The sequence below is a fragment of the Equus quagga genome, chromosome 5, assembly GCF_021613505.1.
Source record: "Equus quagga isolate Etosha38 chromosome 5, UCLA_HA_Equagga_1.0, whole genome shotgun sequence".
NCBI lineage: Eukaryota > Metazoa > Chordata > Mammalia > Perissodactyla > Equidae > Equus > Equus quagga.
The window spans coordinates 116,293,693-116,309,107 of record NC_060271.1 but is presented as its reverse complement, the minus strand read 5'-3'; the positions used below and the strand labels follow the sequence as shown (position 1 = coordinate 116,309,107).

Genomic DNA, 15,415 nt, shown 5'->3' with positions numbered 1-15,415 from the left:
AGACCAAGGTCTTATCTTACATACATCATTTTCCTTGTTCTTCAATGTTTCTTTTGCTTAGATTTAATTCCATTCCCAGCATATTCATTGTTATATCTTAATGCCGCTAGAATCCTAATTCAAATTTTGATTGGGGCCGTTTTTGTTGATATAATGCGATGAGTCAAGAGGACTTTTTATCCTAAATCTCCTGTCTTAAGTCATGAGAGGCCCCTGATTGGTCTCTGTAAGGCCATCTTTGACCACCCTCTCTAAACTTCCATTCCCTCCTTACTCCTTGCCCCTTTTCCCTGCTTTAATTTTTTTCCATAACATTTGTAACATACTATATATTTTACTTACTTTGCGAAATGTATGAATGAATGGTAGCACCATGGGAGTCTTGTTCTTTTATTTGAGAAAACTTGACTTTGAAAAATCTAAATTTATGTAATTTGATGACAAACCTATAGTACCAAAATACTGGGCCTCTAAAGTACACATCTTAGTATATTTTAAAATAAGATTCTGTTTTGGAAATTTTTAATTTGCTTGCAGTTTTTCAAAAACTCATAGCTTTTGTATAATGAGGTTCTTGCCCACACCCAGTTTTCAGTCACCCTAGGAACCGTGATTTATCCTGGGTCTAGTTTAATACCATTTTAAATATAACTCAAAATGGTTTTTACTTGATTTTTGACATTCTGTATAATAGCTTGTTTATAGTCCTCATGTCCATAAACTGGTTTTGCTAGTAATGGTATAGCTTTGTTGTAAGTCTTTTTGAATTGAGAAATACAGTGGCTTTTTTAAAGTCTTCCTATGCGACCTGTGGTTTATAATGTTTATTGTTCAGCTAATGTCTACCAGCAATTGGTTAACTGGTAGTTTGTACCTATATTGACGCTCATCATACAGGAGCTTGTTTAATGGCTGCTATCTTCACTGGAAAATTAGCATGTCAAAGGGATACAGCATAATGATAAATTGTACTTGCATTTTCTGTCATTTCCAAGGCTATTTGTTGTTTTTTTCTGCACTCTTTTGATATTTGCAAAAAGCCCCAATTGAGAATAGTTATATAAATAAATCATTATGACCTAAGCAGAATGCTAGCTCTTATTTAGACGTAATAGGAAGGATGTATGGTTATATATTATAGAGAGAGAGAGAGAGATGTATCTCTCTCTCTCTCTATATATATGTATATGCTAATAGATGGTTCAGATTTGAGTTTTCTTTAATAAAATCTTAAGTAGTCATAGATTTGAGGAACTGAAACATAAATAATGAGAATCCTTCTAACTGAAAGCATTTTTTATTTGACTCCATCATTTACTCATAGTCATTCCTGCATTAATTCAATTTTTTCAACCAATTTGCTATATATGTCCTATGTTACAGACACTGGGGATGCAAAAGTGAACAGGAAAAGCTCCCAGCCTGTAATGAACTCACCATCTAGTGAATATTCTCTATAAGCCATAGAAACCCCTTTCTGCTATAGCCAAGTGCTGAGCCAAATCCATTGTTAAATCTCAGCAAAATCCCATGGGCATCTTTGCCTCACCATATCTATGTCAGTGCCTGACACGCTTTTATCATGGTAGGAGGCAGTTTTCTTTTTTAGCTTCAGCAGATTCACCATCTTTCCCCCCATTTTAGCCTGCTGCAGTTTCAAATGGTACAGATAGAAAGCCCTGAAAATGTATACTTGTACAATTTTAAATGTCCCCTCCTACACTATAACTACCCTCTGTTTTCAAAATGCTGCCATTAGCGGTTACAATAATCATCTGTAATGTTAGCTTCTAAGAATCACGGTACAAGAGCTCCTTGTATAATTTCCCAGATGGGAAGGAACACACGTACAAGCCTGTTACAGTTGCAGAAACTGGAAACAGCACTGTGTGGATTTGTATTTTTGGAACTCTTTAGGCTTATTTAAGCACTCGAAGTCAAGCTTAGGTATCCATTAGGAATAAAATACCAATTCAGGGAAAACTCATGTGCTACTTCAAGGAGAATAAATCATATTAAAGTGGTTCGTAAAAGGAACTCCTGGAAACAACTATTTTCATACTCAGACTAATGTTTCGCGTGCTCTTTGCAGGATGCCACATGATAAATGGTGATTATATAAACCAGGGTCCTTCCGTTTGTCTGGAGGACTGTCTCTGAGCATTGCTGTTCTTTGCTTTAGAAGCAGTGAACTGAGAGGGTAAAAAGTAGGAAAGGGAAATAATTATAAATTACCCATAGGTTTGGAATGAAGCTACTAATTAGAAAGGTTTTCAGTGGCCCCTAGTTTTTTGCAGTGTTTTTTTTTTTCCACAGGATTTTGTGACTTTTAGTCAGAGCCTTGACCTTTAACAAGGAAACTCAGTCACGGGGGAAAGGTATCTGAAAGTCAATGTTAGTTCTTTTTTTTAATTGTCTTCCTTAAGGTGACCAATCCAACTTTAAAGAGGACTACTTCTATACCTGGAGCATGAAATGAATTTGTCCCTCTGAATGTGAAGTTTTTCCAGCTCAGCTTCAACCTTAGTTTAGATATTTTATGAGTTTTAGAGTAACTCATAAATAATTATTATTTATATGTTATTATATGTTATTATAAATAATAACATGGTTTCCATTTGTTGAGACCGTATTTTTAAAATTTTCCATCTTCATTTTACAGAGGAATATTCAAGGTTGAATGCTTTATCATCTGTAAAAGAGCAAGAAGTGATAGATAAACTCAGACTCCCAGTCTTGGCTCTTTTAAAACCACTCGTTCTAGGGACCTTGGTGTATCATGGGAGGCAGGAGCAAGGAGTCAGTACTTAGTTTCCAGATATCACTGGTGACAGCAACTTTGTTAAGCAGGTTCCTGAAAATCACTGGGTGTGGAGAATAAAGGTTTGGAATTAACTTTAATTTGTTTACTGATTTATTCATTCAGCAAACATTGAGTGGTTTCTGTGTTCCAGGCACTGTACTAAGGTCCTCCTCTTACATGCTTCCTATATCATACCACCTAGAAGTGTACATATTCCACAGGTATTACAAATCTGCATGTAAAAACAAAATTATGACAGTGTTAGATGAAAACCTAGGGAAATAGTTAAATATCCTCAGAGTTATTGACCAGATTTAACTCTATAGAAGGCTAAATTTTCTGTGATGTCACAAGAGCCCTCCAAGCAAAGTAGAAAGTCAAAAGTTAGACGGAGAGAAAATATTTATAACACATGTGGTAGATAAGGGTTAATAAACCTAATAAAGAACAATAACAAAAAAAGTCCAAAAACCTTTAAGCAAACTGGGCAAAGGATTTGATCAGAAATTGTATAGAAGAAAATGACCAATGAAAGAGTAAAAAGTTACTCAGCTTCATTCATTGTCTAAATTGAGATGCCATTTTCCAGTTGTCAGATTGCCAACATTGTATTAAAGAGTAACAACAGCCAGTGTTATCCAGTTACTCAGGATGAGCGGAAACAGGCCATCTCTCATACTTATGCAAATTCATGGGTCCAAATGTGAATTGTTGCAAAATTTTTAGAAAAATAACCTATTAAATTCTATTAAAATGTAAAATGCTCATAACCTTTGACCCAAGCAGCTGAGCTTTAGTTGTCTATTAAGAAATATAAGTCCTAATAGTAAAGGATATATATATATACAAGGATATTTATTGTAGCATAATCAAGTGGGTAAGAACTACAAACAACCTGAATGTCCATTGCTCGGGAATGGTTTAATAAAAAATAAATGCATGCCATGGAATATTATGTGGCTATTTAGAAAGCAATTGGTAGAGTGATATGTATAATGTGATTCCGTTAGGGAATACAAAACAGAAAGTTAAAGAACTATTTCTATGCAAATGTGTGTGTATGTGTGTGTGTGTTTTTATGAGCATAGAAAAAGCTGTTTGAGGCTACACACACAGTTCTCATTGGTTACCTTGCCAAGTGAGTGTGGAAGAGCTTTTTCTTTATAAACTTTTGTATGGTTTGACTTGTTACAACAAGCCTAAATTTTTTAATGTAAAACCAAAAAATAATTGAGAAGTTAAAAAACAAGGAATGAAAAGGGAAGGGGGATGTGGTCAAAAAGACAGGAGAAGACCAGGAGAGTATAGTTTCTTAGAAGCAAGAAAAGAGTGTTCCCAGAGAGAGATCATCCATGTCAAATAATGTTTAGAGATCAAGTAAGATAATGACAGAGAAGCATTTGCTGTGTTTAGTGGATGCCTTTGGCAGAAGCAATCTTGATGAACTAGTAGGGTCAGAAGACTATTAAAGTAGGCTAAGGGATAAGTGGGAAGGAAGGGAGTAGAGACAAGGAGTGTAGACAACTCTCAAGTAGTCTGTGAAGAGGCAGAGAGATGTAAGAGAGAATACAGGGGACTATGTAGAGACCAGTATGATTCTTTTCTTTCTTTTTTAAATATTTATTTTTTAAGATGGAGGAGACTTCTGGTCCTTGTCCCTTTGTAGACATGCCACACTTGTGCATCCTGTAGGTGCAATAGAAGGCAGAGCAAGGAGACTGACAGTGTTAGAGCTGAGCAGGATAAGTTTGATGACCAGCTTCCCAGGAAGCAGGAGAAAGAGGGGTGAGGTTGATTTTAGACAGAAGGAAGGACATCATTTCTGAGGTTCTCAATGCTCACGGGCAGTGATTCTTAAAGTCTAGGTTGGGACCCTCCTAGGATGGCCACTGAGCCCTCTTGAGGACCTATGAACTAATCTGGAAATATAGGTCAGTGAAAGATGTGTAATGTGTATTAAGATTTTAAAGCATTTCTGTTTGACTTGGAGCCACTACCAGCCAAAAAAAAATAAGGGTTACTAAAATTTGGTATTCGCAAATTAAAATCAACATGCTACTAGAATTTGTTCTAATTCATTATTTTATTCAGAAGTCTGGCAAACACTCGGTGCTTGGCAATAATCGTAAAGCACGTAGTTGTAAGTCCCACAATTTTGATTCAGGACACTTCATCAGTGTATCATCAGTGTTGGCTTGAGTTGGTTACAACATTTGATTGCTGCCATTCTTGCTTTTTAATTATAAATCACAGTAAGTTTAGCTTTATCATTATGAGTTTAGTTTATTGTGGGTTGTTTGGCTAACCTCTCAATGTTTCTTGATACATATTTGGATTGGCAATGTTTTTGTCTTATAATATTCTTATAACTAGACTTTTAAGATACATATGCCTTGTGGTTCATATATAAATCATCAATGATCATTTTGCTAAAGTAGATGTGTACATAACACTACCCATAACTCTGCCATTTGCCATTTGCTTATATGGTGGCACCCTTCATAGTGTTAGTTTCTTGGGAATTTTGCTATTTAAATAACTTACAATATACTGTCAAGGTAGGTATAATAAAATTACTGGGTATTTTAAGATTTTGTTTTTTTCTCATGACTTAAGTCATTTTATAACATATTCTTCCTACGAAAAGTAAATTGTAGGCGATTTGTATATATTATATAAATTATAAGCCATTACATATATTGCTAGCAACATGTTTACTGCAATTTGTTAACTGTTCTTTCATCTAATTCTGTATCGTCACCAGATTCACTTTTCCCCTCTTGGAATGTGGGAACAAGTGAGATAGGTAGGGGTTTTTTCCCTTACTGTGGTGAGCTTGGGTCAGAAAGTTTGAAAGCTATCACTCTAGAGGAGTGATTAGATACGTGGCAAAGGATGTGTGGAGCCGCTAAATTCAAATCCACATAACTCACACCTCCAGCCTCAATGCCAGTGCACTGTAGGCTCATCAGCTAAAAGACGTTACAAGAGCAGGTACTGATGACATTGTGTTTTTCACTTCCTGTTTAAGGATGTAAATGAAGACCCTGGAGAAGATGTGGCCCTGCTTTCTGTCAGTTTTGAGGACACTGAAGCCACTCAGGTGTACCCTAAGCTATACTTGTCACCCCGAATTGAACAGTAAGTATCAGTGTCATAAATTTTTTGTGGCCTGGCACTTCTCCTTGTTAAGCAGACATGTCGCACTGTTTGTTTTGCTGCTCTTGAACTCTTAAAACGATTTCTCTTTATTGACTTTGTTTTCTTAAAGACGAATTGTATTAGGAGTTTAGACTGCAGAGGCTATGTGGTTAGTATCTGCCGCTGCAATCTGTGGATGAGTCCTAGTTGCACCCTTTGTGATACGAATACTGTACCTTTGTAGAGAGAGATGAGTAGGCAGACTGAGCCCAAAATTGTGACTCCTTCCAAACGTCCCCTGGGTACATAGGGTTACAGCCTAAAAGGGACAGCTGGACAACATCCCACCCAATTTCTTATATATTTGTAACTATTATAGTTATTTGTAAAAATGTAAGTAGTCTCCCAAAAATATTAAGCAAAAACTTATTCAGAAGTTAGTAAAGGTAATATTGAAAGCAGATAGCTTAAAACGATGATATTTTTTAATTATTTTTCTGTGTCTAAGTAGCTCTATATAATTTTACACAATATTCAGACTACATGGTACAAGTAGTTTGATGTCACACTGTTTTAACCAAATAACGTTACTCATTGGTAATGAATTTTATAAGAACTAACCTCACAATGTGCTTATTGTTGGCTAAAATGCCTTAGTAGCTTATCCTACTTCAAAGGAAGCTGAGATGCATTGAAAATGGATTGTAAGCAGATTTGGTGGGGAACTTCTGACAGGACAGATTTTTCATCAGCAGAGAGAGTTTTTACAGACTGATTGAAGTGTATTATTAAAATTCTCTGCAAGGCATTTAGTCAGGCTTGGCTGATTTGTGTCTGTGAGATGTGGTCACCATCCAACATTCATATCCTAAGCCGTTTTCACTCTCTCTGACCTTAGGTGCTCTAGTGTGTGAATCATGGACATACCATCTTACCACTGATCTAAGATGTAGCTGTTTATACTCAAACATGGAAGATGATGGGCATTAATAATCTACATACATTCTCCCATTTATTTATGTACCTCTGACAGCACCTAGAACAGGATTTTACAGAAGCAGGCGCTCAGTGAATATTTTAATTTCCATTTGAAAATACTAATCAATATCAGTAAGAGGCCAAAGGGTGTGGGAGGCAGTACAGTGAAGTGGTAACAGGCAAGGGCTCTAGGGTCAAGCATATCTGGTTTAAACCTGGGTTCTGCAACTTACCAGCTGGCAAAATATTTAATATCTTTGAACTTGTTTCCTCATCCGTAAAATAGGGGTAATACCTGTCTCATAGGTGTTGTTTTGAGGATTATGTTAAATACTTTTCATAAAGCATTAATTGCAGTGCCTGGCACTATAGCAAGTAGTAGTTATTAATGTTATTGATCTAGTTCATAGGAGAAGAAAGAATGAGTGGTTAGCAGGACAAGTTGGGGCAGAAAAGGAGAAGATGAGTAAATAAGTGAGCAAATGCTTGTTCTAGAGGACCCACTCAGTACGTATGTACTGAGTTAAATTAAGGAGGTATTTTCGTGGTGAGAAAAGAGAATTATTAATGAAACAATCACAAGATGGTAATAAGAATATATCAGTTAAGCTATAGCCAAGAATTTGCCAGCTCAAAAAAAGAATTTTTCCAGCACCCATGTTATTTCCTTTGAAGTTACTACACCTAGTTTGCAAATAAACTTACTAATAAAATACTTTTGCCTTAAAATCTAAGATATGATGTGAAAAATTCTTAGTGAAGCATATGTTTTAAAAATTATTTCCTGTTTCTAAAAATCTAGCTTTCTACATTGCTCCCTTCTTCTTCTTTTTTTTTTTTTGTGAGGAATATTGGCCCTGAACTAACATCTGTGTCAGTCTTCCTCTATTTTGTATCTGGGACGTCATCAGAACATGGCTCGATGAGTGGTGTGTTAGGTCAGTGCCCAGGATCTGAACCCACGAACCCCAGGCTGCTGAAGCGGAATGCACAAACTTAACCACTACACCACCTGGCTGGCCCTCATTTCTTCCCCTCTTTTTATGTTAAGAACTGGCCACAGCTGACTTTTCTAGATCAGCTTCGTCTTATTTCCCCTCATGTAGCCTTTCCTTCAGCCAGACTGCATCACTTGAAGTTTCCTTAATTCACCTATACTCTCTTGCCTCTGTGCCTTTGCCTAAGCTGTTACCTCCGTATAAAATGCCCTCTAATGTCCTCTTCCTACTGGAATATTATAAATTTGCTAAGGCCTTATTCACATGCCATCTCTACCAACCATTCGCCCTGGGCGCAATTAGTCTAGCCTTCCCCTGAACTCTTATGTTACTGAATTTGTATCACTCTTCCCATCTTCCCACCATAGATTAGTTAGTGATGTGCTTTTTTTTTTTTTTAATCTTTCACTAAATTGCAAGCTACTTAAGGGCAAGGAATAAGTATTTTCCTTTCTTTAATGCCTTGCACAAATGCAATGTACAGTAAACAATAGCCTAATGAGCAGTATTCTGGGTTAATAATTCTCACAAGAAAATTTGAAAATGCTTCACTGAGGGGTTTTACATTTTTCCCGGTTGATACAAATTGACGTAGTAGAACTGTATTTGTAATACCAAAGAAAACTATGAAAAGTTCTTATATCCTGAAATAGAAGTTTTAAAAATGAGGCTTTAGAGAAAGGTTAAAATGGAAAGTGGTGAACTTGTGACTCTATAAGGCCTTACAGATTTGCTGAAGTTAATATCTTTGGTTAACTCTTGCAGAGTTCAAAGCATAGAAAAGAAGTAATGTCATTTCAGTAAGGCCAAGGTTATAGGATAGATTTTAAGAACTGAGTGAAGAGGCGTTGGTACTATCTTTGATATCGTGTTAAGCTGTCATTTGTTTTTTGTCTTATGCTATCCTGTCAACTCTTAATTATCCAGGCATTGATTATAGACTCAGACTTGGAGAGTTCTTTCAGGAGTCATGAGAAAAGCTTCCCATGAGGACCCACCCAAAGCTGATGCCAGACACTTGCCCTAGCTGAGGCTTGTGCTCTTTTTGGCTTCTGCTGTGGCTCTTTCTAGGAAGTCCCAAGCCCCATGCAGTGCATTTCACAGGCAGTGGCCTAGGCAAGACCAGTAGCCTGATCCACATTAGGTAAAAATTGGCAAGAAAAGGCTTGCATCCTCACCATCTGCTCTCCGTGGGCATGGAACAATATCTTGAGCCAGAGAGATACGCCATTTCAATCTGGCCATTGTCTCTCTGCCCTAGCTTGTCTATGCGGCCGGCAAGGATATTATGCTCACGTTGACTAGTCTCAGGAATAGGAAAAGACTACTTTGGGGTCTTGTCATCACGTGTAAGAAAAGGGATCAATTTTTGTACCCTAAAGATTTCTAGAGATGTGGATACCAAATATCCCCAAATTAGATAATCCCCACAAAAGGGAACATTTGTCAGATATATTGGGTAGAAAACTCCCAAATATCTTATAATTTACGAAGCTCTGAAATGCTATCCCACTTCAGAAGTCTGTCTGTTCGCCCAGGGTCCTGGGATAGTTGCCTGGTGTTTCTGGTAGCTGGGACTCATGACTGCACGCCTCTGTGGTGTTTAGATGCCTGTTGTTTCCTGGTCTCCTACTGGGCGTGTATATATGGCTTGCAAAGTAAACGCTTCTGAGAACTTTGTGTTCTTTTCACACAAGGGACATTTATGAAATATGCATATTTCAGACTCTATACATTTGTTTTCCAAGGAACCCAGACCAGTCAGTTGAATTAGACACTAAGTTCTGTTCATTTAAAAAAAAAAAAAAAAATGGTAGTGGTGAGGTACGCAAAGGAACCTAGTGGTCAGTTATGCAAAACAGAGTTTGGTTGAACGTTAGGAAAGGGGGGAAAAACAACTAGTTTCTAAACCAGTTGCCTTTTTGTCCTGGCAAAAAAGCTGGAATTGTGAGGTTACATCATCACAGCTGGCACTAAACATGCTCTACCTTTCCCTTTCCCTCCTTCTCAGACTGTTGGCAGTTCTAGCAATGACACCAGAGGTTAAACGGGCAGCAGAGGCTGCACAATTCTCTGAAAGGTGTGGGCCTTTTCCTTGGCTTGAGCAGTTTGTGGGAGTGGTTTGAAGAAAACCAGCTCGTCACTCCCTGTGCTGTTCCCACTCGGTGCATAAAAAGAAGGCCTAAGCCCTGAGGCAGACCAGGTGGCATCTTTCACAAGTACAGAATTTGTTTTTAGAATTTTTTGTTGTTAAGTTACAGTCCGCCTTAGAAATAAGTACTCAAAGCTTACCAGCCCACAAATGCTCACCGTTAGTGGAGCCTGCGTGCCTGCAAATATACATGTGCTCATTCTTTCAGGCAACAAAAATGCAATGAAAACTGACCAAGTGAAAGGCCCTTTGCTAGGTTCTTCAGAGGATATCAAGATAAATGAAATGTAGCTTGTGCCCTTAATTTGCTTGTAATATAGTAAGGGAGATAAGAACAAATATGACAAGTTCCAACTTGTGTTTAGGTAGAAAAGACACGATGAGACTTGGCATCAGAAGCCCTCTGTTCCTCCACTACTTAGCTGGCAATCTTGGCTCAAGATGCTTAACCTTTTTGAGCCTCATTTCTTCTTCTATAAAGGGGAATAAATCTTAAGTTTCAGTTTCACCTTCTCCAAGGGGAGATACATATGAAAGTGTCTTCTCCAGTGTATGGCACATGGTCGATGCTCAGTTACTGCTTCCTGAGTTGTATAAATACCTTACTAAGTACTGTAAGAATTCAAGGGAGATGGAGATCAGATTTTCATTTGACTTGGTGGAGAGGAGACTTTGGAATATTTTGGGAAGTCTGGCTCCTCCAGTGTAATGTGGCTTTTCTGGAAATTAAACATGTATTACTATAACGATGGTAAAAATGTATTTGTTTAGAACTTAAAAATGTTCAAATTGCTTTTCACTTTACCATCCCATCCCATCCTCGTGATAGTATTCCTAATGTGTGTTTTATAATACATCTTTTTCCCTCTATAATCTGGAATTCTTACATCTTCCCAGCCTGAACTTCCTTTTTCAACCCATTAAATTATGCTAAATTATGTTTCCCATGATTCCATCCCTAGACCTCTTCTGTGGCCTTACCTCTTTGTGGATGACCCCCAAATCTCCATTTCTAACCCCAAGTTTTCCTGCTTCCAGATCTGCTTTTCTAGCCGCTTGATAGACGTGTCTGTGTGTTCAGTTGACACCTCAAATTCACAGTGTCTGAAACCAAACTCATCATTCCCCCAGCAAAGCAATGTTTCTTCTTTAGATTTTTTTTTCTCCTTTTTCTCCCCAAAGCCCCCTGGTACATAGTTGTATATTCTTTGTTGTGGGTCCTTCTAGTTGTGGCATGTGGGATGCTACCTCAGCATGGTTTGATGAGCAGTACCATGTTGGCGCCCAGGATTCGAACCAATGAAACACTGGGCCGCCTGCAGCAGAATGCGCCAACTTAACCACTCGGCCATGGGGCCAGCCCTCTTCTTCACAATCTTATTTCTATTCATGACACTCATTTTCTGATGTAGCCTGCGTGCTACATCTCAAAAGCGTAGGCATTGTTTTGTACTAGAAATCCTCTCTCCACAGTATCTCATTCTTGTCATTCCTACTGTCGTTACCTAGTTCAGTCCTTCAGTTGCCATGTCTTCTGATGGCCTTTTAACATTTCTGCTTATTTTAGTTTATCCAGCACAGAACTGTCACTATCTTCCTGAAGTAAGTTCCGGTCATATAATGTCCTTTCCTTGCTCAGCACCATCAGTGCCTCCCTATTACCAGCTGAGTTAAGTACATATCTCTCAGTCTGGCATGCCAAATATTCTCAGTCCCAACTGACCTTTCTACCCCAATTGGTGTTCTGTGTGTATCCTGTTGTTGAGCCAAATTGTGTTTTTTGTGATTTCTTATGAATGCACCTTATATTTTTTTCACTTCCATACCTTTGCTTGGGCTGCTTCTTGTATCAGAACATTGAATTTATCTCCCATAGGGTCTGTCAGAGCTCTGTCTATCCTTTTATATCTTCTCAATCACCATCTTCTCCATGGAACTTTTCCTGACTACTACCGTCTGCCTCCCCAACAAGACTGCATTTTCCCCTCCTGTATTTGTGCCTCTGTTGTCATATTGTTTCCCTGGACTATACACTCCTCAAGGGTGGGCCTCTGTTTCCATCAGTTGAGGGCTGGTGAGCCACAGCCCATTTCTTGCCAAGCTGGCCCTGCCCTTGGGCCCTGCCTGAGCTCAGCCACAGCCCCCACTGATTGGAGTTCCTGGTGGGAGAGAAAGCTTTGAACTTGTTGGATCCCTGTGCCTGCAAAGGCAAGTGGTCTCTGTAGTCACTCTCATAGTGTGCCTTGTGGCTAGCCAGCAGGATTGTTTCCTCCATGGACCCCTGGCCCTCCTTCTGGGAAATGAGGCTTTATTTCATAGGAGGGTTTATCAGCTGAATCTTGGAGGTGGTAAATATGATTTTGATCTCATGTGGCCTCTCCAGCCTCCTTTTCCCTGCCTTTACCCCATAATGTGTCTGGCCAAATGTCTTGGGACATTTGGATAGCCTGTAATCCACAAAGACGGATAAACTGAAACTTGACTAAAGGGGGGGAGTTGAAAATTAAAATACCACTACTTAGAATTATGAGTGAGATTTACTGAGATTATAGATATTAAATTCAGATAAATCAGATAAAATAATTTTTTAAAGCAATGAGCAAATTCAGTATTTTGTGATCATATTTAAATTTAATACTGAATTCAGCATCACAACAGGATGGAAAATTTTCATTTGAGACGCTCAAACTATGTTTTAGAATAATTAGAAAAATTGTATAACTAACACAGATATATTTGAAAGGAAAGATAATTCTTGCCTTCTTTTTTTTTTTATCCTACATCAATTGTCTCAAGAAATGAGACCCCAGATCACTCGGGGTGATTTTGTGTCAGGATTTAAGTAATAGAACATCATAGTAAACATAGTTTAATTTAGCCTTACTCATGTTTACTTGAGTCACTGAGATAATCCTATAATAAATATCGTGCTCCTGGAGGTTTTTTCCCCCTTTGATAAATATACAGTCCTGAGTGTGCTAAGACAACCAGCTTTCAGGAGAAGATACGTATTTGGTTTTAGTGGAGTGAGCTATCTTAGCCTTTAGGGACTTGAGATGTTCATTTTACTAGTCTGGGAGCAAGGCCAAAAGGCTTCTTCGTGACTTAGAATGGAATTCTGAAAAGTGAGTTCAGCAAGTTTTCATTAGTGAATTTGGCCTTTTGTCTTGCCTGTGCCTCCTAAAAGATCAAGAGCTCAGCCTGCACTTGGAAATATTGCAAAAAAGAACTAGAACAGAATTTAGTTGGGGGAGAAAATCAGTCAGCCCCAAAATATCATAGTTTTGGAAACATTCTGGTGTAGAACTCCCACCTCACCAGCCGCCTAAGTTAGTGATATAGCAATGTTTTTATCTAGTTTTCTTTTTAGACAGAAAATACACCTTTAGAAAGATGTATATAAGTCTGTGACAACTCAAAGCTCATGGGCATATGTTTCTTAAACTTTTTGACTCTTCAGCTCTGTCTTAGATTTATTTCACGTCTTTGGGCAGTTCTGTGCCTTGTTTCTCTTAAATGCTATTCTCCTCTCTACAGCATGATGATTAGCTTAAAACTATTACATATAATGTGTCTTCATTTAAAAAATCAGGCCTGCCACCTTTCTGCTAAACATCTCAAGGGTTTTGTGCAGAGTTTTTTCTGTAATGAAGATGAGAAGTTCATGATTTTCAGTTTAGCACTTTATCTCAGCAGCAAATCTCTGAACACTGATCACTGCTGTTTTAGGCAGTCAGCCTTCATTTATATTTATTCACAAGTAGGAAAGTGTTCCTCAGTGGACGATCTGAGATGAAGCATGGTAGTTAGCAAAAACATTAAGGCTGTATTATAGGTAGGAGCAGAGAAATTAGAAAATGGAAGAGAAAATGGCCTAAAATGTACCAGAACTGATGGAAGGCACCAATTCTCAGAAGAAGTACAATGAATCTCCAATAGGCTAAATAAAAAGAAATTGACACCTAGACACATCATCTGAAACTGCAGAACACCAAAGATTAAAAGTTTCCAGAGTGGACACATTATATTTAAAGGAATAGCAAATTGACACAGACCTCTTTGAATATCTGATGAGAGCCATGGACTTTGCCCCAGAAAAATATACAGACACAAAAAGTTTAAATACAGTTTTGAGAGGAACACGCCTGCCCCTGAAGCCAATTCATAACCCTCATTTAAGATCCTTGTTCTGGATTTCAGTTCTGCATTTTTAATACCTTCTATACTGTCTCATGCTCGAATAATCACTGAAGCTTCAAATTTAATATCTAAAGTGTGAATTATCATCTGACACTACCCATCTCCCCTTCCCCAAAATCTATGCTTCTCCTATGTTCTGTATTTTCATTAATGACCTTACTATCCTTCTGGTGACTCCAGCATGAAAGCTAGGCATCCTGTTTTTGACCTTCCTCTTGCCCATTGTTTCCCATATCTACACAACTGCCAGTTGATTTTGCCACCATGTATCTTACTCTTTGCCAGATTAATCGTTTGAAAGTAAGGCTCCATCCGTAGTACTCCTTGCTTAAACACTCTTAGTGCCTCTTTACTGGATAGGCGAGCAAACTGCTTGTTACATTGTCCTGTCTGAGAAGCCTCAGTGCCCGCCACACTCACAGCCCCTTGTATACCATGTACTCCAGACACCTGGGCCACAGGTGGTGGACCTGGGGGCAGATACTTCTGGAGAGTCTCCTTAATTTTTTACAAGCATACTTATGTTTAGAATTTTTTTATCCAACATCTTTAGGTATTTTGTAGCAGGAGGACTCTCTATATTATCTATTTGGCCATATTGTGAGATGTTATTCTGCACTGTCTTGATTGTCTCAGTTTTCTTCAAGGATTGACTATGGCTGTAAATGTGCTCTGAATGATATTCCAGTGATATTCTGCTGTGTAGCTGTTGAAACTCTTTCCTGTTCTTCTTTACTTCTTGTGGTTTTTAGTAAACCTCTATCCTTGGAGATAACTTATCTGAGCTACTGTCATCTCTCAGCTGGATCACTGAAATATTCTTTTAACTGGTCTCCTGCATCCACCCTTTCCCCACTCTCCTCCCGTCACCACATTGTAAGCAGAGTGGGCTGTCTACAACAAATCTGATCTCGTCGTTCTCTTGCTTAAAAACAAAGTTCATTACTTTTCCTAGTAAGTGATCACTCATCAGCTTTATCCAGCTCACTGCTTTCCCCTGTATCTCCCAGGCGTATTTCCTTTTTAACTACCTATATCTAGTCTGTCATCAAGTTCTAGCATTTCTTCTTCACTCTGTCTTGAAGTCTGAGCTCCTTCAAGTCGTTGTTTCCTCCTGTTCTATCATTTCAGTTATCTTCCCCT

At 38.3% G+C, this 15,415-nt stretch overlaps 1 protein-coding gene across 2 annotated transcripts in view; it reads left to right on the top strand.

Moving 5' to 3' along the window:
• Positions 1-15,415, top strand: part of BABAM2 (BRISC and BRCA1 A complex member 2) — a 419,181-nt gene that overhangs the window by 229,402 nt on the left and 174,364 nt on the right. For both annotated transcript variants that reach the window (XM_046660582.1, XM_046660583.1), the window contains one exon: positions 5,835-5,944. In XM_046660582.1, the coding sequence (XP_046516538.1) occupies positions 5,835-5,944 (110 nt within the window). The remainder of the gene's footprint in view (positions 1-5,834; positions 5,945-15,415) is intronic.